The sequence below is a fragment of the Leptonotus elevatus genome, chromosome 16 (assembly GCF_054856555.1).
Source record: "Leptonotus elevatus isolate MCC_2025b chromosome 16, RoL_Lele_1.0, whole genome shotgun sequence".
In the NCBI taxonomy this organism is placed as follows: Eukaryota; Metazoa; Chordata; class Actinopteri; order Syngnathiformes; family Syngnathidae; genus Leptonotus; species Leptonotus elevatus.
Window position 1 is genome coordinate 15,751,435 of NC_141254.1, and position 27,987 is coordinate 15,779,421.

A 27,987-nucleotide genomic window follows, 5' to 3' on the forward strand; every position below is an offset into this window, starting at 1 on the left:
CTACTGACTTTTAGAATCCAGAAGGAGGAAATCTCGGGCCAGCTTGGTGAGGTAAAGGTCGAGATCCCGTAAAATGATGTAACCCTCTACATGCTTTTCCCACAGTGTTTTAGAGCTCATCTGTTGGTTCGAGGGTGTCTGAACAGTGGGGAAGGTTGGTTTTCTGCTGGAGGTCTCTATGTAATCCATCTAAAAATAAATAATGAAAATGTCCATTTTTGTTCCAGATTTGTTCCTGTTCTTAACAGGGGCCGAATGTGTGTGAGCATACCTGAGTGCTGACTTGACTCATCAGGTCTCTCAAATCCAGCTCAATATGCTTGATGCTCTTCGATAAAGCGTTGTGGGGCGCCTGCGCTCCCCTCTTCTCTCTCTCCTCCATCTCCAGCTCTTTCCTCTGCCATTCCAGCCTGTTCCTGTAGGCCTGCATGTCTGACATAGAGGTGTGTAGTCGTTCCCAATCCTAGATGCAAAGCAAGGAAGGACCACAAATCGAGCCAAGGAAACGGTTTCAAAATGTAACCAGGAAGTCTGATCAAGGCAAGATATTTATTCATGCACGGTTTGAAAAAGGGACTTACCGTAAGCTGGAGCCAGCTGTTGAAGTCCGTAGAAAGCGACGGCAGGTCCTTCAAATAACCACTTCTGTCCTCAAAGTTTTTGTTTCCTAACTGCTGCTCCTTCTGATTTAGGGAATCAAACATTTTTTGGGGGGATCAATGTTAAGAGGAGCGGGAACAAAGTAACTTTGATTTGTTAGCGTTGTTCCCATCTTACATATTTACTCAGCACCTGCTGGACACGGGTTCGGGTGGATCTTGCGAGGCGGAAGGAGTTGCCGTATCTCGCCTTGAGGATGCCGAGTGATGGGGCCGACTCGGCGCAGTTCAGAATGCAACAAAGAAGGATGAGGGCACAGGACCCGGCAATCATCTGAAAAAACGAGGAGCAACATAGCCGTGAGAATTGTTTCTTAAATTTTTTAATTGCCTAAAACTAAAATACATGACAGCTTTTTGTGTAAATGTATTACGGTAATTTGATATTACTATTCAGTCTGTCTTTTGCTGCAGACAAAAAATGACATCATCTTGGCTAAAAACAAAACATGATTCAGCATTGTGAAATAACATTTTGACAAGTTTTTTTTTAAATTATTTATAATCGCTTACAGTTCATTAGTATTTAACATTTTAGTACACTACATTTGCTTTCAACCTTGAAGAACGCTTTTTTTCCTACTACGCTGCATTATTTTAACTCATTCACTGCCATTGACGGTTATAGACGTCAAAAATTCATTTGAACTATTTCTATTAGTTTAAAAAATTTTTTTTCCAACTTTTGCTAACAAGAGTGAAAACATGGAGAGAAATAAATATTGTAAATTTAGAACAGATATAAAATTTGTGATTAATCGTTAGTTAACTAGTGAAGTCATTTTATGAAGCCAAACAGTGATTAATTACAATTAAAAAATGTAATCGCCTGATGGGCCTAATTAAAAAATATATATTAAAAATAAGGGGTGTTTAATTGTAATTAATCGCATGATAATTATATCTGTTATAAATGTACAATAAAAAAAATCTAGGTTTTCATAAAAAATGAAATGAAATGAGAAAAATGATAAACTAATAGAAATAGTTCACATGAGTTTTTTACGTCTATAGTTGTCAATGGCAGTGAATGTGTTAATGTTGGTCATAATGGTGAGGCGGTACTACGTGTTTCAAACCCAATGTTCTAGTACTTGAAAAACAAAATCATTTTGTAAATTTTAAAGACTTGTTGTAGGTGGGAGGGGTTGTGCAAAAATAGAAAATAATATTTATTATGCTGACTGTTCTGCAATTTCTATACAGCTCTGGGGGGGGAAAGAGACCACTACAAATATGATTTTTTGCCAACAAATATTCATCGGGAAAGTCCATCCTTAGTTCTGAAGACAGCTTATTTATCTTATTCTTTAGTTATCTTTTTATTTTGTCTTTATTTATCCCGTCCGCCCTCTGAATGTAATACAAAAACTAATTATAGGAAATTATTGTATTGTTTGTTTGTTTGTTTTAGATTGTGGCTTAGTATCATTTGTTCACAGGGTCATGAATATTAATAATATTTTTCTAATTAGAACAACGAAGAAAAATTCACACAAGCAAAGCATCCCTCCCATATGTACCGTAGGCTATATAGATCAAATGCAATATTTGCAGATACAGTTAAATCTGAATGAATGCAGGCTGTCATCAATCACCATTTAAAACAGTAAATGCAACCTCACTAAATTGAAATTGTCTGCATTGATTGCTGCACTTATACAATGATAATGCTAAATTAAAAATGTAGAAAAAAATCTAATAAAATATGACATGAAAGATGATCATACCTTGGAGCAGGAGCAGCGACTGATCATTCTGAGTGCCAAAACTTCATGCTTCTGTGTTACTGCATCTTCAATTTATATTGGTCATGTTCTCGGTTCCTGACTAAACCGAAGGGTTTTTTTTCTTGTCGTTTTCTCTCTCTCGCTTACAGTTACCGCATCGTGTGGTTACAAACATGAATCACTCAAAGGGAAGGAAGTTGCCAAGTAAGAAACTTATAGTCGAGCTCAGTTGGTTGGAGAGGCGCTATTCTGCTTCCTGACTACTATCGAGGTGCCCTTGAGCATGGCAGCAATCCAACCCACCATCTCAACAAGCATTACGTGCCTGCATCGTGCAAATATGTCATTTAGTTCTCTGCGTGCTGTGCAATGCAAATATACAGGACATCAAAGGGTGAGTTGAATTTCTCCTTGAGGAACAATAATAATAATAATAATAATAATAATAATAAACTTCAACTGGATTTTCGCTTAGGCAATCCCACATTGTTAAAAAAATGTTTTACTAAAAATACACACTGCCTGGAATGTTCCTGGTACATTTAGCAATAACATAATAATACCGTTTTATTTCATACATATTTACCCCCGGAGACAAAACAGGGAATTTCATAAAGAATCAAACTTAACCGTGCACCTTGTGGGAATATACCAGAGGTCTCATGATCCTGATGACTCATAAATGAATGACTTAATCGCAAAAGGGGAAAGAAAGTAGTTTAAAAAAAGAAAGTCTGATTTGTTGTGAATACAGTGAGGAATGATGAATTTGATCTAATAAGATCCAATTTAAGAGTTTTACTGCTTAATTTAGTAAATAAATGTCTGTTGTTGTGGTTTTAGTGTTTAGTGTCTAGCAAAAAACATAATAATGGTACTTTAATTTCAGGTTGCAATACAAGTACCGGTACAACTTGTATTATGATCATATGGTATGATTATATAATTTCACATTGTGCATAAATACTGTAAATATATTTCTCTTGGGTAAGGAAATGTGCAAGTTTTCCTTCAGTTCAAACATGATGGACGTGATAATTACGCAGAGGTAGATTCCCAACTAGGGATTGTTATGTTTGGGAAGGTACCTAACATTCCAAGGTGGCTGATGAACACTTTTAATAATGTATCACAGCTTCAAAATGAGTACAATGCAGTTGTTAATTATCAAATGTACCCTGCACTGTAAATGGAGGTTTTCTGTATACTTCGTAAAATGTTTCTGGCAATTTCCAAATATCAAAACATCTGTCCAAAATCATCGGAAATAACTCCCCCACAAAACAAACCACGACAGGTTTCACCTGACCTCCTTGTGGTTTCGCCGTTTCACTTTGGCTCATCAGTGTTGGTTGTTGTAAAATAGTTTCGTCTGTGTTCAGGGAAGTGGTCACAAGCATCGGATTTCACTCAAATCAAAAAAAGCTTTTTTTTATAGCACTTTTTAATACGAAGTGCCGTAAAAACATCCAAGGTACAACATAAAGACAAAGATAAGATCAATAGAAATATGCCAAACTACAAAAGTTTTTTGAACCTTGTAAAAATAAATAAATGGAACTGATGACTTTTCTATAATTGAGGACCATAACTACAAAACCAAAGATTTTTTTTAAAATAAAAAGTCATTACATTGTGCTTATTACTGCCATATTTGACTTATTGTGAGGAAATATAATATAATTAAATCAATAATTACATAGAAAATGACATATTGATCAGATAATATAATATATAATACATATAAAACTAATACTCAATCTGTCTTTAAGCTACAAAAAAAAGAGCCATGCGAGTTATTAATCACTCACATTACATTGAACCAACAAATCCGTTATTCACTAAATTAAATATCCTCAAATTGTATGACCTCGTCAAACTTTTTAAAAAAAAAAGCACAAATGATGTATAAAGTATACAATAGCCATATTTGCCACAGTATTCAGAAGTTTTTTGAAATCAGAGAGGGCTGCTGCTTTGAGTTAAGGGGCACAAGTGACTTAAAACAAATCAATGATAAGAACAAACAAAAATTCAATAACAAAAAATAGTGCTACAAAAATATATAAATCAGGTATAAATATAAAATTAATCTTTGAGTGTACATGCAGGAATATGCATGTTATGTATGTATGCTGTGTATATGCACTTATATGTATATATATGCATGTATATAAGCATGCTGTATGTACAACAATTAATTTTTGGAAATGTATCATATTGTGATTAGATAAATTGTATATGTAGGGCTTTATTTGATCTTTTACTTTTTTAACTTTTTTTTTACTTACACTAATATCTGTGCATTTAATTAAAGTGCATAATCGGTTTATTTTCCATTATTTGTTTTTTTCTTCATTTGATTATTGTTCTATTTTAATGATATATTATTAAATATAATAACTTATTGTACATTATCATTATATAAGTGAGTAAGGGTAGGACTTCTTCCTACTCCCTTTGAACATGTAAATTAGGACTTTACTAATAATTCTTTTACTTTTTAATTTGGATATTTTTTTTCTTTCACTTTTATTTTATGTTTTGTATTGCATTTATATGTTCAATTGTCAAGAAGGGGGAGCTTGAGGACCCAAATGCGGGAAGACAGGGCAAGGAGGCAGAGGTTCGATAAACAAAGGGGTTTTAATTTCTACAAAACAAAAAGCGAGATCTAAATTGCACGGGAAAAACATAACATGGAGAAAACAACAAGGCAAAACGGGCAGCATGACATGGGGGAAAATCCAAGGAAAAAACGGGCAGCTTCACACAACAATGAACCGACAGGGCACTGATTGGTTCACACGAGGAAGGGCAGGATCACACTTAAACAAGACCAAGGGAGACACACAAGGAAACAGAACCCAAAACATGACATCAATAAACCAAACCAAACCAATAATGGCTAAACACATCAGGTCAGATAAATAAATAAGCTAATCCAAGACCGTTAAGACATTAATAAAAGCATCTTCTTCTTTATTTTTTCTTTTTTTATTTCTTTAAGTAATTTATTTAAAAATACAAATGCAAAATGAACCACGTTTTAACAGATGAAGAATCAAACCCAAAAGGTAAATTGATTTAAAGCACTGTTTAGCTCTCTTGCACATTTCATAGAGGTATCCCCCAAGAATCAATATTAGGGCCCTTGCCAATTACACAACAAACATTTTTCATCTTCAGAATAACTTGTATTCAGCAATAGTGTGATCTTCCAACACAAGTATGAGGTAACCATTTGTCCGTTTGAGTGGTATTGAATCATTGTTGTCCATGACTTCCTCTTGGGCAGAAAGTCTCACACGAGGTTTGTGCATCAGGAGAAGGGCTTCCCTCATTTTCATAAGCCCCGCCTTAAAAGTAAATTTCCCTTGTGACGTACTGTATATTATTTACTCTCAGTCTCATTCTTGGTTTTCTTATGCATTTCCTTCCTGTTTTTCCTTTCACACATTATTGCGCAACCTCTTTTGCTATGTGTCAAGTTGTCATTCATGTCACGTTATGGGAAATCTTAAACAATCACATGAACATGACAAAATAAATAAGATAATTAAAGGAAACTGATTTTAAGAATGTGACCTACATGGACTTGTTCTTTTTAACCCCCCCCCCCCCACACACACACACACACACACACCCCTCCTCTTAACAGTATTCCCTTGTTTCATACAATTCAGTAAACTGACTCATATACCCAAAACCTTAATTTTTAATTCTTATATTTAAAGTATGACCAACACCAACAATTTTATTAAAGCTACGTAGCTAGCTAGCATGGCTATGAAGCTACATAAATAAGAGTAATTTGATAAAAACAGTAAGTTAAAAAAAATGTTTTCAATTATGTTTTTCAGGCAGAGCTAGTTTGCTGTTTTCATAACAGCTCTGAATCCACACTTTTTCATTTCAGTTCATTTATAACCTCACGGCTACAAAACCAAACCCAAACCAAGTGCAAATGATTATTTCTTAATACAATAGCTCTCGGCATTCATTGACATGCAGAAGACGTAAGCAATCATTCTGTTGTTGTTGTTGTCACACACACACACACAAAAAGAAAGTGCACTGGCTTGTTGGCAGGGACAAGGTGACACAGGGACACAATGTTGAGCAGAATAATAAACGACAGCTGCACCAACTTTGGACATTTTGGAATAACAAATGACTGTGAGACAAACTTTGGACAACAAAACATTCCTGACTTAACTTGTGCTGTTGGTGGGGTGGAAATGGCTCTTACTTGTCTTGCCAAAGCTCCTTTTATCAATAAAGCTTTGAAGGTTAAATCCCACATTTAAAAGCTGCATACTGTTTAATATGGTCCATCTATCCATTTATTATTTTTTTGGTAGTAGGTGAGCTGGATTCTTGCAAACACCACGCAGGAAGACCATTGCAAGATCAGGGGTGTCAAATATACAGACCGCGAACCTGAACCGGCCCGTGAGAGGGCCCAATCTACCGTGAGGACAGAACACAAACTGCAGTTGAGTTTCACAGAAATTAACTGTTGTTGCTAATTTTGTCCACTGGAGGGCGCACTGACGACCACTTAAATGAAATTTTGAACGTTTTGTTTCATTATTAAGAAATGTCAGATTTCTCTGCAGTAAGATATAATGAATGAGAATATTTTCAGAATTACGTGCACCCTAAAAACAGGAAAAAATTAGACCTCTCAATATTTAAGTTATGTTGTATATTATATTACCTAATTCACTGTCATTGACGGCTATAGACAACAAAAATTCATTTGAACTATTTCTATTAGTTTAACATGTTTTTACTATTGAAGTCATGTGATTAATTACAGTTAAAATAATTAATTGCCTTACGCGATTTAAAAAAAGAAAAGAAAAAATTAAAAATTAGGACCGCCGTGCGATTAAATTTTTTAATTGTAATTAATCACATGACTTCACCAGTTAATTCACGATTAATCACAATTTTTTTTTATCTGTTCTAAATATACAATTAAAAAATTCTACATTTTCATACTCTTGTTAACAAAAGTGGAAAAAATGTGAAACTAATAGAAATAGTTCAAATAATTTTTGGACATCTATAGCCGTCAATGGCAGTGAATGAGTTAATGTTGATCATTGTAAAAATAATATATTAAGATGATGACTTTTCACATATTGCGGTTGACTACTATAATGATCAATATTAACAGGAATTTAATTTTATTTTATTGCAGATTTTCTGCTAAAATGACAAGAATAAACTATTATTATCGTTATTTTTTTTTTTTTTTACTGGGTTTCATAAAATGATCCTGAATTAATTCTTATCTGACAATCAAAATAACGAGATCCAAATTCCGGAATAACCAAAAAGTGCAAGCAAGATGCAGATAAACACAGCAATAAAACGCCAGAGAACAGCTGAATAAATCAAGTCAAGAAAAGAAATCCAACACATTCTTTTTTTCTTTTTTTTTTAAGAAGGTCACCACCTGCTGTGACAAAGCGGGGGACTTGTTTTGAAAGCTGGCTGTTTACGTCATTTCGGGCTACGGTGCGTCCTTTTAAAAGCTGCTCGAGCTGCGCAGGAAAGCAGATGGGCTTAGCTGCGTTTGTGGACTTAAAACTGCTTTTGGAGAGGGGGGAAAATGTATACAGCTGTTCTGCTCTTCGTCTTCGTGTGCTGGACCGCCACTGCTCATGGAGACCACCACCAGCCTTGTCGTAAGAATTTCATTTGACGTCTTTTCTTGTCTATTGTGTAATCACTTAAGTGGAGTTTTTGTCATTGAAAATGAAACAAATGTCTTTCAGGTTCTCCCAATATGACAGGATTAGCTTCAGTGGTGAGTGTTAAGTCTTTTCTTTAGAGCAGGAAAATGCGGCCGGGGTTTTGAAAGCTCTGAATGGTGTTTTTCTCCCAACGTGTGCTTGTGGATGAACGCCAGATGGGACCGAGGGCTGAAACGAGAGCAATTGGAGTGTTCGCGTACGACTCGATGAATAAGAAACTCCGCTTCCAATCGAACGTCACCCTGCCCTTCAACGCGAGCTTGGATCTGGACCTCTTGGTGTTCTTTGAGGAGGTAACGGCTTTTGCCTCCCCAGCCCAACCTCGTTACTTCTTTAACGCAGCGTGTCACTCTCTCGCGCCTGCCAGGGGGTATTATACAAGATCGACGGCAAAAACCAGAGCTGTGAGAAGAAGTCGCTGCAAAACAGAAAGCACCCTTTCGCTTTACCCACGGACGCCACCTTCATTTCCACAATGACCTCTGGCAGCGCTTCCATTGAGGGGGAAGGCCTGAAATTTCAAGTGTGGACAACACCGACGCCAGGTTTTAAAAGTAAGTCATTCATTCTTATATTTGAACTTAAGATTGTTCAAGAGAGTTTCAATTCAGTTTATATGCATGAATAACTTGTTCTTGTTTTTTTTGTTTTTTTTTAAGGTCAAACCATCATGTGCACAACCATGGGGTGTTTACCTCTTAGTGCATTTCACGTGGCAGATTCTTCCATGCTCATATTCAGGTACGACTGCGTGTTTGGAAGCTTTAAATAAACGTCTCCTGATTTTTCCCTTTCTTTCCTCAGCAACATGAACGTTGAACTGGATATCAAGGATCCTGATCTCCTTCTCGTGCCTCCCTTTTGCCAAGGGTTGCACGCGGAGGAGACACCAGATGGGACAGTATATGGCTTCTTTGACGAATTCCTCTAAAGAGAACACACCCCCCCCCCCCCCCCCCCGTCAGGGCCCCTTCTCTTCTTTTCACCTTAAGACCTTAATACTTTGCACGATACTGCGATTGCATTACAACTGTTTCACCTTCCGCTTGTCTACGCTGAAAGACATCACACTGTACACATTTTCAATGTAATGACATATATATAATTAACCATAATTAATAACTACTTTCACTCAGTCTTGCTTCCAAAAGCCCTTTACGATTAATGGAACAACAAACAAAAACTGGCAGTGGTTTCAAATATAGTTTTTTTGTGTGTGTGTGTGATTCAATAAAATCCAAGTTTTGGAAGAATGTATTTTAATTGCAGTGACTGGATTGTTTAATGTACTGTTCTGTCTTCAGTTAATAAAAGAGCAGATACTGTTTACTGGCTGAGTGATGTACGGTCGCTACAACGTGAAATACTGCTACCGTCATCTATCTATCTATCTATCTACCTGCTATCAGGTGATACACTTTCCACAACTCACCTTCACCAACTTCTGGAAGTAAATCTGTGTCATCAGACTTTGAACTTTGACAATGAATGTTTTTTTTTGACATGTTGAATTTCGATGCTGAAAAAAAAATTCTGAGTTAAAAATTCATGGCGGGAATTTTTTTTTATCAGTGTTAGAAATTCAATGTGAGAAAAAAATAAGTGTAAAAATTCAAAGATGAAAAAAATTCAGTGTTACAAATTCAAATGAAAAGTCTGATGGCACAGATTTACGCCACCCACCACTATATGTCATGGTAGCGCAGTACAGCAGCATCTCCATTTAATCAGCTTGTGATACGCCAGACAGAATTTACAATAGCATAATTGAAGTGAATAATTAGGCAGTTTGTTCGCCAGCAGGGGGCAGACATAGATGCCTTTGTCATATTGTCAATACAGTACTGCATCATATGCGTTGCTTGAATTTTAACTGCCTCTGCCAAAGGTGTTTTGCATTGTGTTAACTTAACATGAAGCTATTTTTTCTTTTTCTTCTTTAAAAAATATTCATTATCTGCAGCTTGTGACGTTTAAATAGCAGGGATCCACTGTATAGCTCCGGTGTTGGGTGGAATCATTGTACTGTATTTTCAAAATCATCACTTTCCAGCATTTTTTGTTTAACCACATCATCAAAGAGTACAAGCCATTTTCAACACTTTCGATTGGTCAATAATTTGTAATACTAATAATAATAAATAACACCAACAAAACAATGGACTAAAGTATAGTATAGATTTGTGAAGGTTTATAAAAGGGTTGGCCCTATGTAATAGGTCCATGTGAACCTATTTGGGTTAATTCAAATGCCTGCAGTTGCATATGCTTTATAGGTGACAGCAAAATAGCAAACAATTTAAAGCCAGTTTTAGACACTTATCAATAATGAAAGATGTTTTACAAGTTCCTAAAGGCCAGCACCAGCAGACCTCTTTGCCAATCCAATCATGTGTCATTTATGGCAGTGGTTTTTTTGGTGTGTTTTTTTTTTTTTACATTGCACCAATACTGCTATGCAGATTGTCTTTTAGTTAAAATTTTGTGACGCTACTATTAGCTATGGCATTATCTATCAGGACCAGTCATTTGCACTTTTGTTTTTTTAACTAATAGGATGCTGGATAAATAGTAATACTATTTTGTTATATACACGTTTGCTATAAATGTGTATGTTTAAATGCGTTCATATGTGATTATGAAATTTATGTTAGGGTTTCTATTCACTATTGCCATAGTGTCATGGTTGGTATACCGTGTACAGTGAATATTTGTTGTTGTTTTTGATGTTGTTGTTGTGTTGAACATTTAACACAAAAACGAAAATAAAAAAGCACCGCCATTCAATATACCGTGCATTTCAATGAACCAAACCTCCAAATGAGCACACGTTATCTACGTTTTTACTTGAAGCTAATGTTCGTCTTTGTAGCATTCGCCGTGAGTCTTTGTGAGAGAGGTTCTCCGCCTTCCACGTCCCGCCATGCATCTGTGTGCTAGCCGCAGTAGCATCGGCGTGCTAGACGCGCTAGCTCACCGTAAGCTAAGCACATTTGACCCTGCCGTGCCGACGAAGACATCCGGCCGCTGTGGATGGAAGATGGCGACACTTATCCTCCCTGGCGAATGGGTCAAGAATTGGGAGAAATCGGGGAAACACGAATTGTGAGTGGTCTAACTGCAACAGTCAAAACAAAACACCCGTAGTGAAGACGTTAATGTAAAAGTAGACATATTAGTTATGATAGCAAGTGCAACTAATGCTAGCTAGCGTACAGTTTACCGCTATTAAACAAGGTGTGCTTTTTGCGTGTGTAAAATGGGCAATGTAACGGGCCTATTCTTTGCTCATCGGATGGTTGTGATACTTAACATGGGAGGATGTTAGCTAACATGCGGGTTTGCCAATTCCAGTCACTTAATAGCTCACGAAATTGTAAACACGATGTCCAGTAAAGCTAGGCTAGTTAGCATCCATGCACCCCTCTAGATCGTTTACGAAATTTAAATACAAATTGTAGTTATTTTACGACATTTCGTCGATACCAACTGTTAATTTAGAATCGGCACACATACAGCAAACGTACACTTTGAGTATTTTTGTGTAATAAAAGTTGCAGTAATCGTCTATAACCCACTGGAGGGAAGGACGGAGCTTGACACAATGCTAGCAAATTAGCAACAATGCTAGCCGTTGCCCGATGTCGATTCCTTGCGCCACACTGGATTTACATTAACATATTGAATCGAGTTAAATTCACATGAACGTAATGTGATTCGAAGTCGACTGGATGATCTAAAATATAGGAAATGCTTAACATCCGTTTGAGTACCTAGCATTTGCTTTCGTTAGCTAGTCATATCTATTGTAAATTAAAATGTTTTGGGTGCAAACATTTCGATGCTAATTAATTGTTCATGCAGCACTTAAATTATGTGACCAAAAAAACGTCCGTAAATGAATTAAGTGAACTGTATCTTAGTAGCACACACAATTGTGCCGGTCGTTGTAGGCCTATTGAAATTAGAGGCCTGAAATGTCGATCATTGTATTCCTTGGCTAATATTTAGGCGTTTAGTTGTTACTGTAGCACATCGCATTTGGCTTGAATAGTGCTCCTCATGCTGCCATTCTTATGTCTTCACATGTAGCTTCTCTTCCACCTTCAAACTAAATGCTAACCATAAAAGCAAGCAGAAATTAACCATTTAACTGAGTTCAGTGTATATCATGGTTGTGAAACAATTTTGTGTAAAGGAGACATTTTGCTAGTCCCTGCACGCACACACACTTTAAATCAGCCCCCACCTATAGGGTGTTATTTTTGGACATATTTGGCTTTATAAAGGTTTCGCAAGAGTTTGTCACTATCTAAAACAGGGGTACACATACTGTACAGATAATTTGATTCCCCATCCCCTGACAAGTGAGAACAGCTCAAATTATCTGACTGTTGGTGGACAGTGTTGCCGGGATGTGTGGCCATTTCTAAGTATACCCCTCACTTAGGAACACAAACACGATGATTATTTTTTTTTTAATGTGGAATTGTAAAAAAACAAAAACAGTTTTAACTGTTCTCGCTGTTTGCCTGAAGTTTCTAATTCAATCCTGTCTTCCCATGCTATTTGGAATTATACTTGCACAAGACTTCTCTCTGTGAACGTTTATCACCACTGTATGAATATGGAATTTTTGAGCAGATTTACACCTTGCCTACATAGTCACATCACCAACATCATGACTGTGTTTGCAATATGGTACCTTGTGAATTTGTCAACACAAATTTGAAGTTGTCCGTTTCTCTGTCAAGATAAGTCGTGTAGTTGTAACCACTTAACATTCTACTAAATATGTGTTGCTGACCCTTTTTCATGATTTTTTTTTCTCTTTTCAGTGTACAACTTTGCAAAGGACTAACGGAGAAAATAGATCATGGATGTCAGATTAAAGGTAGCTTTTATTCGTTCATTTTGCTTTGGAATACCTGGGATCATCTGAGTAATTCCCGATGTATTATGTGTCAATTTCAGAGAATTTACAATAATAAATGTTACAACAAACAATATAGCAGCAGGACATGTATTAGTAGTCCTAATTTTTAGGGCTCCAGTAAAACTGTACATCCTGAATTCCGTAGTTTTTGCTGTCTGTCGCAAGGCAACATCATCTTTAGATAAATGATGTCTTGTTTGTTGAACCACTCAGATATCCAGTCGGCCTTATATGAGCTCTGCTGGCAAGTTGTACAGGGCAACCTCAAGTTGGACCTCGTCGCCAGCGCCCTTGGAGAGATGATGGTATGCCCCCCCCCCCCCTAATCAACGAATATCAAGATGTGTTGCCGTTATTGACGTCACTTCGACTGGGGAAGTAGAGTTTTCCTGGTTAATAATTTGTTTTCTTTTGCTCACAGGAACTCAGAGATGACATGCCATCGATTTTAGCTGATGTCTTTAGTATCCTAGGTAATGTTAGATTTTAATATTAATCATTAAACAAGTCCTGGTTTTAAGCGATTTGTGGTTATAATTTTTATTTTTCACAGATTTAGAGACTGTTGCACTTGAGGAAAAACACAAGCGTGACCATTACATCCAATTAATGGGGGCCTGTTTGGTAAGAATTTTATTTGTAGGTATAATAGAATTGATGTTTACATGATGATAATGGAATAGACTAATGATTTTATAAGTGTGAGGCCAACTTTTCCTTCCATTGTCATTTTCGATGGCCCAGGATCACAGCAAAGTGCTAAACACTGTTTATTTTTTCCCCCAGAATTTTGTTCCGGAGGTAATTTTGAAAGAGCGTTTGGATCCCGAAACCCTTGAATCTCTTGGACTTATCAAACAAGCCCATCAATTCAATCAGAAGATTGTGAAAATCAAGACGAAACTATTGTAAGTTACGGGGGCACATATTTGAAGAATGAATATATATATGTATATTTTTAAAGTGCGCTAATTCTGCTTAATGTATGCCGAACTCTTCTCAGTTACAAGCAACAGAAGTTCAACTTGCTAAGGGAGGAAAATGAGGGCTACGCCAAACTAATCACAGAACTTGGCCAAGACTTGTCTGGCAACATCACCAGCCACATTGTACTGGAAAGCATCAAGTCTCTCATAGGTATACACCCCCATTTTTTCCCTTTAGACTGACTACAGGATACTAATTTGTCATGAATCCACAGATGTTTTTGGTCATTTGCCATGATGGTACCCATCACCCCTTTTCCTTATTGTCACATGACACCAGAGAAATATGCACGTTATTTACACAATTTACTGCTCAATGCAACTTGTGTATGTGTTGTGTTAAAAATGTTTTGTGAATTTAGTTGAACATTACTCCATGATGTCCTGTTTTTCTTACTATTTTTTTCCTCTTCCAACAGGATGCTTCAATTTAGATCCTAACCGTGTGCTGGACATAATCTTAGAGGTGTATGAGAGTCGATCAGACCAAGATGAGTTCTTCCTGTCCCTCATCAAGTCCTACATGTGCGAAACGCTGACTCTCTGCCACATCCTTGGCTTTAAATTCAAATTTTATCAGGTAAGGACATTTGGAGATAGGATGAGAGTACTTAAAATCTGAAACCTGCAGGTATTTTTAAAATTGTTTTGTCATTTTTCCATGCAATATTTAAATATTTGCTACCTGATTATTTTAGCTTAGAGAACTTATCCTATTCTTTTGCTTCCAGGAACCAAATGAGGAAACCCCCAAGTCGCTATACCACATTGCTGCTGCTCTACTACATCATAACCTCATAGAATTGGAAGATCTCTATGTACATGTAAGTAAGAATCAACTACAGTAGTACAATTATTATACTTTTTTATTTTAGTAGTGATTAACTTAATTTTATCAAATGTGAAAATTTCAATACTGTAATCCAGTTGATTTCAGTAATACAGAATTCTTAAATTCATGAATCAAATTAATCGTTTCACTGTCATTCCAGCTTTTACCGCTAGATGCCGCCATTAATGAGGAACACAAGCTAGTTATTTCAGAGGCCAAGCAGATTGCTCGCAAGCTGGTCATGGTTGTTGTGCCTTCTGACAAAAGTGATGACAAGGAAAAAGAGAAGGAAAAGGAGGAAGAGAAGATTGAGCATGTATTGGCCCTTTTATTTATATTTTTTCCCTTCAGTTTGTGTACTGAGTATATGAAGTAGTTGCCAGACTGTGACATATTTAAGTCAAATAACGATATGCCCAACTATTTGTGCACCCGTAGCCGCCTGATAACCAGAAACTTGGTCTGCTGGAAGCACTTCTCAGGATTGGGGACTGGCACCATGCACAGAGTATCATGGACCAGATGCCTTCCTTCTATGCTACTTCGCATAAGTTCATTGCACTGGCACTCTGTCAGCTGTTACACCTGACTGTGGAGCCACTTTACAGAGGGTACGATTCCTTCCGAACATGTTTCACTTCATGCACGCCTGTCAGACAGGATCAAGTTGAATTCCCCGTTCCTCGCAGGGCTGGCCTCCCAAAAGGCGCACGGGGACGTGTGATGCATCAGCTGAAGAACAAGCGGGCCCCGAAGCCCGCGGAGAGCTTTCAAGACTTACGCAGGGAAACATTCAGCATGCTCGGCTACCTAGGACCTCACCTCGCACATGATCCCATCCTCTTCGGCAAGATTGTGCGCCTTGGAAAGGCGTTTATGAAAGAGGTACGCGATTGCATTGCTTCATGCGCACTTATGCTTCTTCTTGACATAAGCGCCCAATTTTTTTTTCTCACAGTACCAGAGCAGCGAGGGCTCGGATAGCAGAGACAAAATGGTTTGTATGGAAATTTGCTTCGAGTTACTAAATACTCAACTGTCACTTATGCCTACTATTTATTGGTCCCAGGAACCACTATTGAGTTGTTTCCTGAGCATTGCTGACCAGGTGCTACTCCCGTCCCTCTCGCTGATGGAGTGTAATGCGTGCATGTCTGAGGAGCTGTGGGGTTTCTTTAAGCTCTTTCCCTACCATCACAGGTGAGACACACACACACACACACATACATCAGTCAGTACATTTGTTACACAAGTGTGAAGTAGCAGTAAACCCACAGGCAGTTCTCCAGGATGGCGTTTACTGGCTGTCGAGGAAATGGAAGCTATTCTTCAAAGTGTGTCTAGCACGACTGACAAAGAAAGCCTTCGATTTAAAGTGACTAGAGTAAATTGCTGCGCCAATTTACTCTTTTGTGGCAGCTTTGAAATGCTTATGTTATGTTCTTTTATGTGTTCATGTGGATTTTTGTAACTTAGGCGTTGAGGGGATGCATTTGTTGCGCTGTTCATGATGTTTGATCAATTTCTCTTCAAGCTTCTATTTAAATTTCTTTCTGGTCCAGGTACCGCCTGTATGGACAATGGAAAAATGAAACGTATTCCGGCCACCCCCTGCTGGTAAAAGTCAAAGCTCAGACTGTGGAAGGGGCTAGATATATTATGAAGTAAGTCCCTTTTTGAATCGAGCATTAGTAAAAAAAAAAAAAATTCCTTTACGAGATTAATTAGATAAATTATTTTCATTTGACATAACTTTTACCCACATTTTGTGGACTGCACAATAGTAATAAATAGTTAACTGTGCTATCATTAATAGCGGTAAAGTCTTAAATTGTCATTTGTTTGTCAAAATGTGTCTTTTCACGTGATTTTCTTCCTCCAGGCGCTTGACCAAAGAGAATGTGAAACAATCTGGAAGGCAGATTGGCAAACTAAGCCACAGCAACCCCACCATCCTTTTTGATTATGTAAGCGTATTTTGTGAACATTTGAATTATTGTTGTTGAATTACCACAAAGGTAGGGTGGTTGTGATGCGCTAACATGGGTTGTCTTTATCAGATGCTGTCACAGATCCAGTGGTACGACAACCTCATTGGTCCAGTGGTGGATTCCTTGAAATACCTCACATCCCTCAACTACGATGTCTTGGCATGTATCCTCCTCCGCTGTTCTCTTGGCGGGGTGTGACTTTCTTTGTGGTGTAGATGGCAGGGTGTGCATATGAAGAACTGTTATTTCCAGATTAGCTTGGCTGTTTCTCTTAACCCCGAATGTTCAGATTGCATTATTGAAGCGCTGGCCAATCCTGAGAAGGAGAAGATGAAGCATGACGACACCACAATCTCATCATGGCTACAAAGTATGGGTTTTACTCTTAACTTGAAACCAACTGAATGCTGTCCCTATACATCAGTTAATTGGAGAGAAATCCTTTCAAGTTTATTGAGTAGCTAACGCTCTTCTGTTCCATCTGTCAAACAAGGCCTGGCAAGTCTGTGTGGTGCTGTGTTCAGAAAATATCCAATTGAATTGGCTGGCCTCCTTCAGTATGTCACCAATCAACTAAAAGCAGGAAAAAGGTCAGTTTTATGGAATCCTTTTACCCTCCATATTAATTTGCATTTCCTGTCGTTAAAATTTCCTAACCAGATGTTGCGTCAAATGTGTTCCATGATTTGCACGTGACACATTTGCTGACATTTTATTAATATATTTGAGTCAGTAACACTCATGCTTTATTTAATGTTTTTAGTTTGTATTTTGCTTACATTGGATGTTTCTTGTTGCAGTTTTGACTTGCTGATCCTAAAGGAAGTGGTGCAGAAAATGGCTGGCATTGAGGTCACAGACGAAATGACATCGGAGCAGCTCGAAGCAATGACAGGAGGCGAGCAACTCAAAGCCGAGGTATAGACCAATTTATGTTTGTCAGCTTTGTTTTATCCAGCGCTTTGCCGTCTACTTCCCAATATTTGTTGTAATGGTTGTGATAACCCATGCATTCTGTCCACAGGGTGGATATTTTGGTCAGATTAGGAACACCAAAAAATCATCACAGCGTCTTAAGGATGCTCTGCTTGATCATGAACTGGCCCTGCCGCTTTGTGTACTCATGGTCCAGCAAAGAAATGGTGTGGTTTTCCTAGAAAGCGGAGATAAAGATCTCAAACTGGTTGGTCATCTGTATGACCAGGTACGTCCTGTCCTCTCTGGTGTAATTCTCACATTAGGTTTTAGGATTAGATTCTTGTTTTAATTATTTTTCAACTGTCATTTGTTTGCTTCAGTGTCATGACACACTGGTGCAGTTCGGTGGCTTCCTGGCCTCCAACCTCAGCACCGAGGATTACATCAAGCGTGTTCCCCCCATTGACATCCTTTGTAACCAGTTCCATACTCCGCATGACGCCGCTTTCTTCCTTTCCCGGCCAATGTTCGCCCATCAAATATTGGTGAGTGGACATACTTGGCATGAAAAAGAGTTTCTATTAACTGGACAGTAACATGATCTGGTCCTTCTTTCAGTCAAAATACGATGAGCTGAAGAAAACGGAGAAAGGCAACCGGCAGCAGCAGAAGGTGCAGAAGTACGTGGCGGCCTGTGAGCAAGTCATGACGCCGGTGCACGAGGCCGTGATGTCCCTCCATCCGGCCCGGGTTTGGGAAGACCTCCGCCCCCAGTTCTACGCCACCTTCTGGTCTCTTACCATGTATGACTTGGCTGTGCCCCACGCCGCCTACGAGCGCGAGATCAACAAGCTCAGAGTCCAGATTAAGGCCATTGACGAGAACCCCGAAACCGTGAGTATTTGACTTTCCACATTGAACATTTAAATACTGTATTTTTGTTTTACACTTGGCTGAGTCTTTATGCAGTCATGATCTTACCACTCTTTTTCCTCCCACTGCAGCCTATGAATAAGAAAAAGAAAGAGAAGGAACGCTGCACTGCTCTGCAGGAAAAACTGCAGGAGGAGGAGAAAAAGCAACAGGAGCACGTCCAAAGGGTTCTCCATCGCCTCAAACTGGAGAAAGACAAGTGGTTGATGACCAGTAAGTATTCTGTAACGCGCATCTACGCAGCCTGTGTAGTGTGTCTTTGTTAATTGTGCAACCGTACACTCTTATTTGACAGAATCTACCAAGAATGAGACCATTACAAAGTTCCTGCAGCTCTGTTTGTTCCCTCGCTGCATCTTCTCCTCCATCGACGCTGTTTACTGTGCCCGCTTTGTCGAGCTGGTTCACCAGCAGATGACGCCCAACTTTTGCACTCTCCTGTGCTACGACAGGGTAAGGCGCTTATTTACACATGTAACAACGCAGACTTAATTGACCTATAGTTTACAACAGTGTTCTTGTAGAGATCTTTATTATTAGCATCATTAATATAATAGCTAATGTAACCAAGGAAAATCTGGTGATTATATTATTAAAGTGTTAAAAATTCCTTTTAATGGGGAAGTCAACCAAAAAAGGTTCTTTACTATCAGAATCCGAATTGAATATAGTCATTGCACGTGCACTAGGTCATAGCAATGAAATTATATTTAACAGACTCAAATCAACCAAGAGACATGAAACACAATAACCTAACCGAGGTTATCAACATTTGCAGAATGAGCGCATATCTTAGTGAAAAATGAGACGGGAGGGAAAAGTACATTAATAAGTTTTATGCGCCCATGCCAGTACTGCATTCTAATTGATATTGCATATGTGAAACATTAACTAAGAAGCAAACCGATGCGATTTAATCAGTTCTGTATTTTATTTCTCTTAAGCACACACGTTTTGCTCTACAGGTATTCTCAGCCATCATTTACAGTGTGGCCAGTTGCACAGAGAATGAGTCTCACCGATATGGGCGCTTCCTCTGCTGCATGCTAGAGACGGTGACTCGCTGGCATAGCGATCGTGCTGTCTATGAGAAGGTATGGTCACACATCCAGGAGCCACAAACCCCTCTTGTATGCAGATTGTTAGTACATCACTTTAGACATAAATCTATCTCAACTCTTGTCCAGGAATGTGGCAATTACCCCGGCTTCCTGACCATTTTGCGAGCCTCGGGATTTGATGGTGGCCAACAAGCCAATCCGCTCGATTATGAGAACTTCAGGCATGTGGTGCACAAATGGCATTACATGCTGACAAAAGTAAGCCACGTTAAATTGTCTATGTTGTACTCTTGCCATGATCACTATCAGACCAGAGTCTAATGTGCACCTGTTTGTGTGCTCCACGTAGGCTTCAGTTCACTGCCTGGAAACGGGAGATTACACTCACATACGAAACATCCTTATCGTTCTCATCAAAATCCTGCCATGTTATCCCAAGGTTTTGAATTTGGGCCAAGCGCTGGAGTACCGTGTCCACAAGATCTGCGTTAAGGAGAAGGACAAGAGGCCCGATCTCTATGCCTTAGCGATGGGGTAACATAGCATTGTGTGCAGTTGAGCGCTCTGTGGAGCTTTAAATTTGAATCACATGAGGTTTAGTCCTGTGATGCTGGTCACTTGGATGATGGAGAAACAATATATTCACTTGCAATGAAATTTAGCGGACATTCCGCCATCACCGATATTGATACAGCTCAAGTTTTTTTCACACCAATCAGTGCAAATAATTATTGGCCTCAACATAGGAAACGGAACAGTAAATATCTAGTCTGGATGCTCATAGATGCATTTAGAGAAAGTTTAATCTATAAATTATACAGATGTTATTATAGGACAGCTACTCTAATGAGACAGGGATCACGTCATTTCTTAATGTGAGGCAGCCGACAGGCTCTGTGTCTTCCGTCTCTTCCATGTGAACCCTTTTATTAACCTTTTACATCTTGCAGCTATTCAGGTCGCTTGAAAAGCCAGAAGGTGCGCATGGTCCCCGAGAACGAATTTCACCACAAAGAGCCACCAGCACGCAATGTTACACCTGCCAGTCAGCAGAACGGACCGGGTAGCACAGGCAAGCCTGCCTCAGCCACGATGAAAGGAGAGGATGGGTTGTCAGAAGATGGAGGTGAGTGACTGGAAGTTGGCATTATGCTGATGACAGCAGCCATTTTAATGGTCTTGAATAATGTGGTAAAAACAATTCTGGCTTGTTTGTCTGCAGATCGGGGGAAGGATAAATCTCAGACTACAAAGCCAGTAAACAAAGCCAACAGTGCAGCAGCTAAAGTAACCACCAGCAATGGGAATGGTGCTCTTAACAGGTGAGTGCTCCACCCATCGCGGCCTACAACTCCGTGCGGTAACTTCAATTAGGCGTAGGCCGATATTAGATTTTGACGGTAGGATAACTGTGAGCAAAAATCACTGTTAGGGATGGGCAAGCCGATACCAGCATCAGTTGCTCTCTTGTGGCCATTTTACAATCGAGCTAGAAATAAGAAGAATAGAAAATTGTCTTTAATTTTATGCAATTTAAAGGAAAAACGCTATATTGGTAAGTCTTTCTTAAAAATAATAATTAATCAGTCATTGTTTAGTTTGTGGGGGGGGGGGGGGACATTTAATGTATCAAAAGTACTAGTGGTATCGGTGACTTCACAAAAGTGCGAATACTGGTATTGGTCTGGAAAAAAATGGTACGGGACATCCCTAATTTTGGTATTAAAATTACAGCTCTCCTGCTTGGGCATCCCTTCAAAAAAAAAAAGCAGCACACATTACTGGTGACAGCCAGTAATAGTGGTTATTGAAACCTTGACTTTTTAAAACCATGGTAAACCGACAAACTGGTAAGTTACCTTGCCTGGTCTCAGTCTTGCCTACAGTGGAATCTTGGTTTACAATTGCCCCCTTTCACAAATCGGAGAAGTAAGAAAATCAATCGTGCCTTCTATGACAGAGTGTGAACGTTTCTATACATTTTAACCCGAAATCCGAGTAATGCAAAAAAAAAACCATTAAAATCAAAATGTATTTCTTCTTCCCAGCACCAAAACCATAAAAGAGCGTGACGACAAAGAGAAGAGTGGCAAGGAGAAAAAAGAGAAAAAGGAAAAGACACCCGGCAGCACACCTGAAACAAAAGCAGAGGCCCGCAGAGAAAAGCTGAGGGAGGAGAGAGCAGGCAAGGATGAGCGGGCCGTGCGCGAGGGTAAGGAGAAGACACCCAAGGCGGACCGAGACAAAGTCAAGGCCGAGGAGAAGATGAAAGATGACAAGACCAAAGCGGGCAACGGGGAGTCCATGGAGCCTTCCAGGGAGCGCGATGCCATCAAGGAGTCGAAGAGCAAGGAGAAAGGAGACAGGAGCGCTGTGGCCGGCTCCCGCAAATCACCAGTTCCCAGATCAGAATCAGCTGACACTGAGAGGGGTAAGGAGACTTTCTGCTTATGAAATGAATCATTTTTTTTTAGCTGTATCAAAACAAAAACAAACTCTTGCTTCCTTTCAGATCACAAAAGACGAAAGCTCGACAGTCACTCTTCTCCATCCCACTCGTCGTCTGTTAAGGTTAGTATGGCTTGAAGGAAGGCTGTGCCCGTTACTTCTCTATCTGCCGGAGCGTTCCCTGCCGTTGCACATTCCAGCACCCCTGAAGACCACCAAGGAGAGTTCCCCTAAATGCAGGCTGCATGGCATCTGGAAAGCATTCCGTGGACATTGGCAGAATGTTTTTTTCTTTTTTTTTGCAACAGTTAGGAGGAAACTCCTGAAGGACTTAGCAAAGAAAAAAAATGTAAATATTAAGTATTTTCATAGTGAAATATTGATCTATTTTCATACTAATGGAAGCGATCAGCGTGCCTTGTGAAGAAGACACATTTTGTATGCATTTCTATATTCCTGATGGATTTTTTAACATTTTTTTTTTTAAAACCTTTTGGAAAATGGCTACCCAAACTGAGAGTTTGCAACATTTCTTCATTTTTTGACAAGCAGAGAAGATTTCCTGATTACTACAGCGAAAGCATAACGCTCCCCCCCCCCTTCATCCCTTCATCATTGCCAAACCCAGCAGAGAAACGGGATGTCGTTCTGCTGACGGAGTGCCTCTGTGCTGGGGCTGATTCATCAGACTCCCCCCGCCCCTTCGACGGCCGTACGATCAAACCTCCCATATGCAAGCCGCGGCGCCATTTTGGTCCCGACGGCCGCCGCGGCGCCGCCCCGACAACTCCGGCCATCAGCATCAGCAGCCACACTACCTCCTGGCGAGCGTCCCGCGGAGACACCAGCAGCTGAGATGATGAATGTCACGCACGGTCTTGAATCAGCCTCAATAGGCGGTGGCAAGTACGCCTGCCTCGACAACAAAGACGTGATGAGGGAACATCTGGAGCTTTGCCCAATCTGCTGGGAGCTTGTGATAGGTCTATATTTAACCTTCCACCAGAGAAATAGGCTCCCTGTGTCATATCCTGAACTGTAAGTGACAGCCGCAGTTATCTCTGTAGGGACGTAGTCTCATACACGTGCACACACACTCAGACAGATTTTTCTTTCACACACACACACACACACAGTATTACCACTAGCACTTTTGATGTACAGTATTATAAATATTAATACATATTATTTATGTAGTAGCTATGCTACCTCAGCTCACAGGCATGTCTGCATTAATGACACTAGCTGTTATTTAATACATGCTCAGGGTACTATCAAATATTTACATTCCACATGTTGAGACGACTTATCTCTCCTCTGTGATAACCATGTCAAAGCATAAGTCCCCGAAGGTCAGAGGTCAAAGGAGCAGTACGCCGTTGGTGCGGCACAACCCCCCACCCCCCACCACCACCACCACCAAAGCCCCCACCAACACTTGCCAAATCCGATCTTCCGACTCTCTACTGCTGTCTGAAAACCTCCTCCCAAACCTCCCACCCTCCCTCAGCTCATCTGTCATCTCCATTCATCCCCACAGGACAATAGCAACGATCCCAAGGAGGCCACATCCAAGGTTTGAATCTAATCTGATTCTTCTGTCGCGCTCCAGTCGCGTTTATTTGTGTTAGATGGCACATCCGTCAGACAAAAATCGCAGGCGAACACCACCAACGAGATTCAATTCCATAGCAAATAAGTCTCTCTTTTTTTCCATTATTGTGACATCACATACATATATATATATATATATATATTGCAAGAGAATTATTGAGTACTACAGTGTTGAATGGGAAATAAGCCCCCCCCCCCAATCTTTAACATATGTTGTACCCACCAGTCTAAACACGGCATTCTGATTAATATTGCATCGGTGGAATATAAATTAAGCAACAAAATCTACTTTTTTTTTTATCCATCTCAGGGGTCGGCCATCTTGTCATTTGCTGTCAACTGAAAATGACATCACAGTTGCCCAGGTAACAGCCAGTCACGGCTCACGTGTTTGGTCATGTGATGTTCACAAGCTGGGCTGTGATTGGTTGTTACCTGAACAACTGTGATGTCATCTTCAGTCAACAAGTGACAAAATGGCCGCCTTCAGAGCTAGATAACAATGGGTGGATGTTGCTGCTTAATGCATATTCCGCAAGTGCAATATTAATCAGAATGTCGTGTTTTTAAACTAATGGGGCTGCTTGGAACAAATATGGCTTTTTTTTCTCTTTTGTATTAAACAGATTGTGGCATTAGCATTATAATTGCTGGATCACAATAATATCTTTGGACAACTGCAGTCATTCATTCCTGTTTAAAGGGATATTGATTGAGTCGCGGATTCATTTGTTCTTTTTTTGTTGATGTGACGATGTTTCACCTCGACACAGTTAAATCTGCCAATGCGAATCCAACTTTTAAAAAAAGGATGACAGTACAGTTTTCTGGTGATGTTTGTTTTGCTCAAATTGTCCAGCGCCATTTGACAAGGTCAAGTTACTCAAAACTAGAAGTGTCACTACCACTGTCTAGTACAGCATAATATCCTCACATTGGTATCATGCTTTATGAAGATGGTAAGACCAGCCACTTAGGATGAGCGGGCAAAGAGAAACCAGACATATTAGGCATCTTTTTCACAGTTAAAAGTTTTCCCAGGTGTCTTAGTAAAGTTTTTTTATTTAATTTTTAATTAATGCCTACTTCATGCTGTCTTGCGCAAAGCCCCCACTGGCTATTTGAACCTTTTCACCCCCCGATACAGAGCACCCATTGAAGATTAAATTGTATTTTCACTGGTGGAAGCAGCACTTCGATGGCTAATTACACATTACCGCAGAAGATGCGTTATCAGACGAAAACGTTGGCTCATGCTAATATTTGTATACACGTTGTTTGCGGTCCTGGAACTTTTCTGACGCCCTACTTAACATGTTCCAGTGTTTATTTCAAACGTGGCCGCTGCTCACACACTTGAACGTTCACGATGCATGTATTAAGATACTTGCTCTTTGCTCTCCTCTGTCTGTGTCTAATTGTCATTGCAGTACCACCTCAACTACAATTCAGTAGCGCGGTCCATAAGCAGAGAGAGGGAGCTGGAGAAGATCGATCCCGAGATGGCACTTGGCCGATGCAAAGAGAAGAAAGAAGAAAAGGAGCGCAAAGACAGGAAGAGAGTCAGTAGTACCTTCAGAGACATTTCAAATTCCAAAACTAAATTTGGCCCACATTTGCCCCAAATGACATTTTTCTTATTTGCCTGCTAGGACATCGGTTTAGGTGAGCGCGAGTCCAGCCTCGAACCCAAACGCAGAAAGGACGAGAACAGCACCAGTAAGTTGTCAATATCGCTCTTACAAGCGGCAGTCGAGCCCCAACAAACTATTAAGAAATAATTGACATTGTAAAGTTCTCTCCTCAGACTCGTCGAAAAACAGCCAGTGTGAGAGTCCTTGCGACTCGCCGCTTTCGGTGGAGAAAGAGAAGAGCAAACGATCCAAATCGAACAGCAAGGAGAAGGGCGACTCCTTCAAACCCGAACGAACTTCCACCGGAGGAAAAAAGGTCATTCGCGAGCCCTCGGCCATTTTGTGCCTTCGCTATTGCGTTACATTGTGCTTATTTATTTTGTGTTGAGTTGGGAAAATCTTTGTTTGCATGCCGTTATATTTATCACTGCCCCCTGGTGGCCTGTGCCCAAACTGTGTATTTCTTTACATTCTATACGTTTTTATTCAGTACAATATTACAGCGTATGTTTAAAAAAAAAAACATTACACAGGGTTTTCTCAGGTCATTAAAAAGCATTAAAACACGATGTCCAGATGCATTACAAATTGAAATACAATTGATGTTAAAATGTACATACAAAGGAAGTCACTATAATGTAATTTAGCATAGCATTTAGCTTTTTTTTTTTGTGTGTGTGTGGCGGCTGGTGACTAGTGATTGATTTGGAGTCCAAAAGTTTCTTCATGTTCCAAATACCAATTGCTCCGAATTTGAAAAGAAAAACGTGCTGTTCAAGTCACAAACGTCCAGCATGAAACACTCATCCCACCTAGTGGCAGAAAGTTGCCTCCACACAAATCCATGACTCAATGTTTTACACTCCTTTAATATATCTTTTTAACTTCAAATAACTTACTATAAAATCACATTATTGTTGAACATATTTGTCCACTTTTATGTTAAAAAGAGTCTGAAAAACGTGTTTTTTATTTATTTTCTATTCTATTTATTACTTATTAATATTTTCATTATTATATTATATTTATTATTTATATAATTCATATTAATAAATTATATTCGATTTTTTATTTATATCAAGTACAAAAAAAACATTACACATTTAGAACATATACAACATGCCATTCATTTGCGATTAATCACGAGTTAATTATGGAAATCATGTGATTAATTATGTATATGCAGTACAACAAGGCATTATATTGATTTTAAGTTGCATTGACATTAGACTTGCTGATTGTTTTAGGGGAGTCTGGCACAGCTTGCACTCTTCAAATCATTTCAAATGTGACCAAGTCCATGTTATCTTGCAGGAATCCAGACGTGATAAAGAAAAGTCCGAAAAGAAAGAAAAGCGGGACAGCAGCGGAGGAAAAGAAGAGAAAAAACAATATCCTTAACCTCAGCGTAAAAACCTCAGTTTCCTACTTTTTTTTGTTTTTGCTTGTTTGCTCCATGGTTGTAAAGTCTCCAACACATCTGGACTCGCCTCCTTTTAAATTGGTTGATTTCTCCGCTACGTCACGTTTGACGACAGGATTTCATTTTCGCCTTAACGGTCACACCCATAAGTCTTCTGACAAGCACAGATAATGTGCGCTGATCGGTCAAGGTAAGACGCTTTCTTTCCAATGACGACAAAACCTGGAGGCAATTGTCAGCACTTTCTGACTTTTTCGCTTTTTTCGTTTCCACACACAGACCTTGGAAAAGTTTGGCTTTTAATCCGCCAGAATTCAACTCCTCCATTCGTGCTTTCTTGACTTCATCGCCAACCTCCATTCCTCTTTGTTGTCGTTTTTAAATTCAATGCCCCGCTCACGTGCTGTCTGCCGGACTTAACGTTACCTTTTGTAACCTGCAGAAAACAAGCCGGAATCTCTTTTTGTCCCCCTTTTTCTCATAAATCTTCAATGTGAGCAAAATGTTTTGCCCTTTTGACAATGTGGATAATTAGTGTTGTTAATGTAAGAAATGATCTTTGGTTGCATCTGATTATGGATTCTGTAGTCTCATGCTTGAATTTTTTCTTTTTTTTATGTCTTCAGGCTTGGCTTTGAACTCATTTTATTGGTGTTAAGAATATGCTTTCAATACTCATTAACCTCATATCCCGCCAACATCATTTTATTTATTTAGCTCTGCCTTTTAATCTCTGTTGGACAATACAATAAATGATGAAAGTGACAAAAAAGGACCATTTTGTATATTGTGTACAATAATAAAGAAGGTAACTTGGAATTCACGTTATTTCTTCTTTTTTTTTTATCCGGCCGTGTTTACTTTTGTAGTTGCGTTAATCAGGTTTTACATAATTTATAAAGTTATTTTAAATATAGAGTTGTACGGCATAAATGCAGAAACTGTTCTCCAAAATGGAAGCTGCTTTGGAGATTTTATCTGCTGTACTTTTTTTTTTAAACACAAAAAAATAAATTGTTTTCCTATAGTGTGTCACTTTTGTATGGTCTCT

The 27,987-nt window shown here is 39.1% G+C and overlaps 3 protein-coding genes across 7 annotated transcripts; 2 read left to right on the forward strand and 1 right to left on the reverse strand.

Annotated features, from left to right (window-relative positions):
* On the reverse strand, positions 1–2,416 carry LOC147160960 (uncharacterized). Its single transcript, XM_086057605.1, has 5 exons — positions 2,390–2,416; positions 778–933; positions 582–683; positions 272–463; positions 1–189 (listed from the first exon to the last, which is right to left on the reverse strand). Exons 1-5 carry the CDS (start codon positions 2,414–2,416, stop codon positions 1–3), a joined length of 666 nt encoding a protein of 221 aa, XP_085913731.1.
* A 5,517-nt stretch (positions 2,417–7,933) lies between these two features.
* epd (ependymin) lies at positions 7,934–9,489 on the forward strand. Its single transcript, XM_086057703.1, has 6 exons — positions 7,934–8,091; positions 8,182–8,213; positions 8,316–8,453; positions 8,528–8,714; positions 8,820–8,901; positions 8,965–9,489. The coding sequence occupies exons 1-6, from the start codon at positions 8,016–8,018 to the stop codon at positions 9,089–9,091; spliced, it is 642 nt and encodes a 213-aa protein (XP_085913829.1). The 5' UTR covers positions 7,934–8,015; the 3' UTR covers positions 9,092–9,489.
* A 1,594-nt stretch (positions 9,490–11,083) lies between these two features.
* On the forward strand, positions 11,084–27,968 carry thoc2 (THO complex 2). Of its 5 annotated transcripts, none has more exons than XM_086097936.1 (39): positions 11,084–11,265; positions 12,999–13,054; positions 13,310–13,401; positions 13,518–13,569; positions 13,650–13,720; positions 13,883–14,004; positions 14,100–14,233; positions 14,502–14,662; positions 14,814–14,906; positions 15,075–15,230; positions 15,353–15,525; positions 15,604–15,799; positions 15,873–15,911; positions 15,984–16,114; positions 16,477–16,578; positions 16,797–16,881; positions 16,975–17,068; positions 17,195–17,275; positions 17,399–17,495; positions 17,706–17,823; positions 17,930–18,109; positions 18,204–18,368; positions 18,442–18,717; positions 18,828–18,969; positions 19,052–19,209; positions 19,722–19,850; positions 19,944–20,075; positions 20,167–20,351; positions 20,768–20,943; positions 21,040–21,139; positions 21,866–22,248; positions 22,330–22,388; positions 23,806–23,841; positions 25,310–25,441; positions 25,532–25,598; positions 25,675–25,829; positions 26,828–26,903; positions 27,085–27,126; positions 27,216–27,968. In XM_086097936.1, exons 1-38 carry the CDS (start codon positions 11,084–11,086, stop codon positions 27,105–27,107), a joined length of 4,809 nt encoding a protein of 1,602 aa, XP_085954062.1. In that variant the 3' UTR covers positions 27,108–27,126; positions 27,216–27,968. The 5 variants fall into 5 exon arrangements, 3 of the variants coding, with proteins under 3 accessions (XP_085954062.1, XP_085954061.1, XP_085954063.1); XM_086097935.1 differs by having other exon boundaries at positions 11,085–11,265; positions 26,828–26,904; positions 27,080–27,126; XM_086097937.1 differs by having other exon boundaries at positions 11,086–11,265; positions 25,687–25,829; positions 26,828–26,904; positions 27,080–27,126.
* The last annotated feature ends 19 nt before the right edge of the window (positions 27,969–27,987 follow it).

Excerpts from the sequence above, each read along its gene's own strand:
- LOC147160960 (XM_086057605.1), bottom strand. The coding sequence starts at position 2,416 with ATGATCAGTCGCTGCTCCTGCTCCAAG. Across the intron at positions 684-777 it reads AGCAGGTGCTGAGTAAATAT|AAGGAGCAGCAGTTAGGAAA; the intron begins GTAAGATGGGAA and ends TCCCTAAATCAG. Across the intron at positions 464-581 it reads ACAGCTGGCTCCAGCTTACG|GATTGGGAACGACTACACAC; the intron begins GTAAGTCCCTTT and ends CTTTGCATCTAG.
- epd (XM_086057703.1), top strand. The coding sequence starts at position 8,016 with ATGTATACAGCTGTTCTGCTCTTCGTCTTCGTGTGCTGGACCGCCACT. Across the intron at positions 8,092-8,181 it reads AGACCACCACCAGCCTTGTC|GTTCTCCCAATATGACAGGA; the intron begins GTAAGAATTTCA and ends AATGTCTTTCAG. Across the intron at positions 8,715-8,819 it reads ACCGACGCCAGGTTTTAAAA|GTCAAACCATCATGTGCACA; the intron begins GTAAGTCATTCA and ends TTTTTTTTTAAG.
- thoc2 (XM_086097936.1), top strand. The coding sequence starts at position 11,084 with ATGCATCTGTGTGCTAGCCGCAGTAGCATCGGCGTGCTAGACGCGCTA. Across the intron at positions 11,266-12,998 it reads AAATCGGGGAAACACGAATT|TGTACAACTTTGCAAAGGAC; the intron begins GTGAGTGGTCTA and ends TTCTCTTTTCAG. Across the intron at positions 19,851-19,943 it reads ATCGTGCTGTCTATGAGAAG|GAATGTGGCAATTACCCCGG; the intron begins GTATGGTCACAC and ends ACTCTTGTCCAG.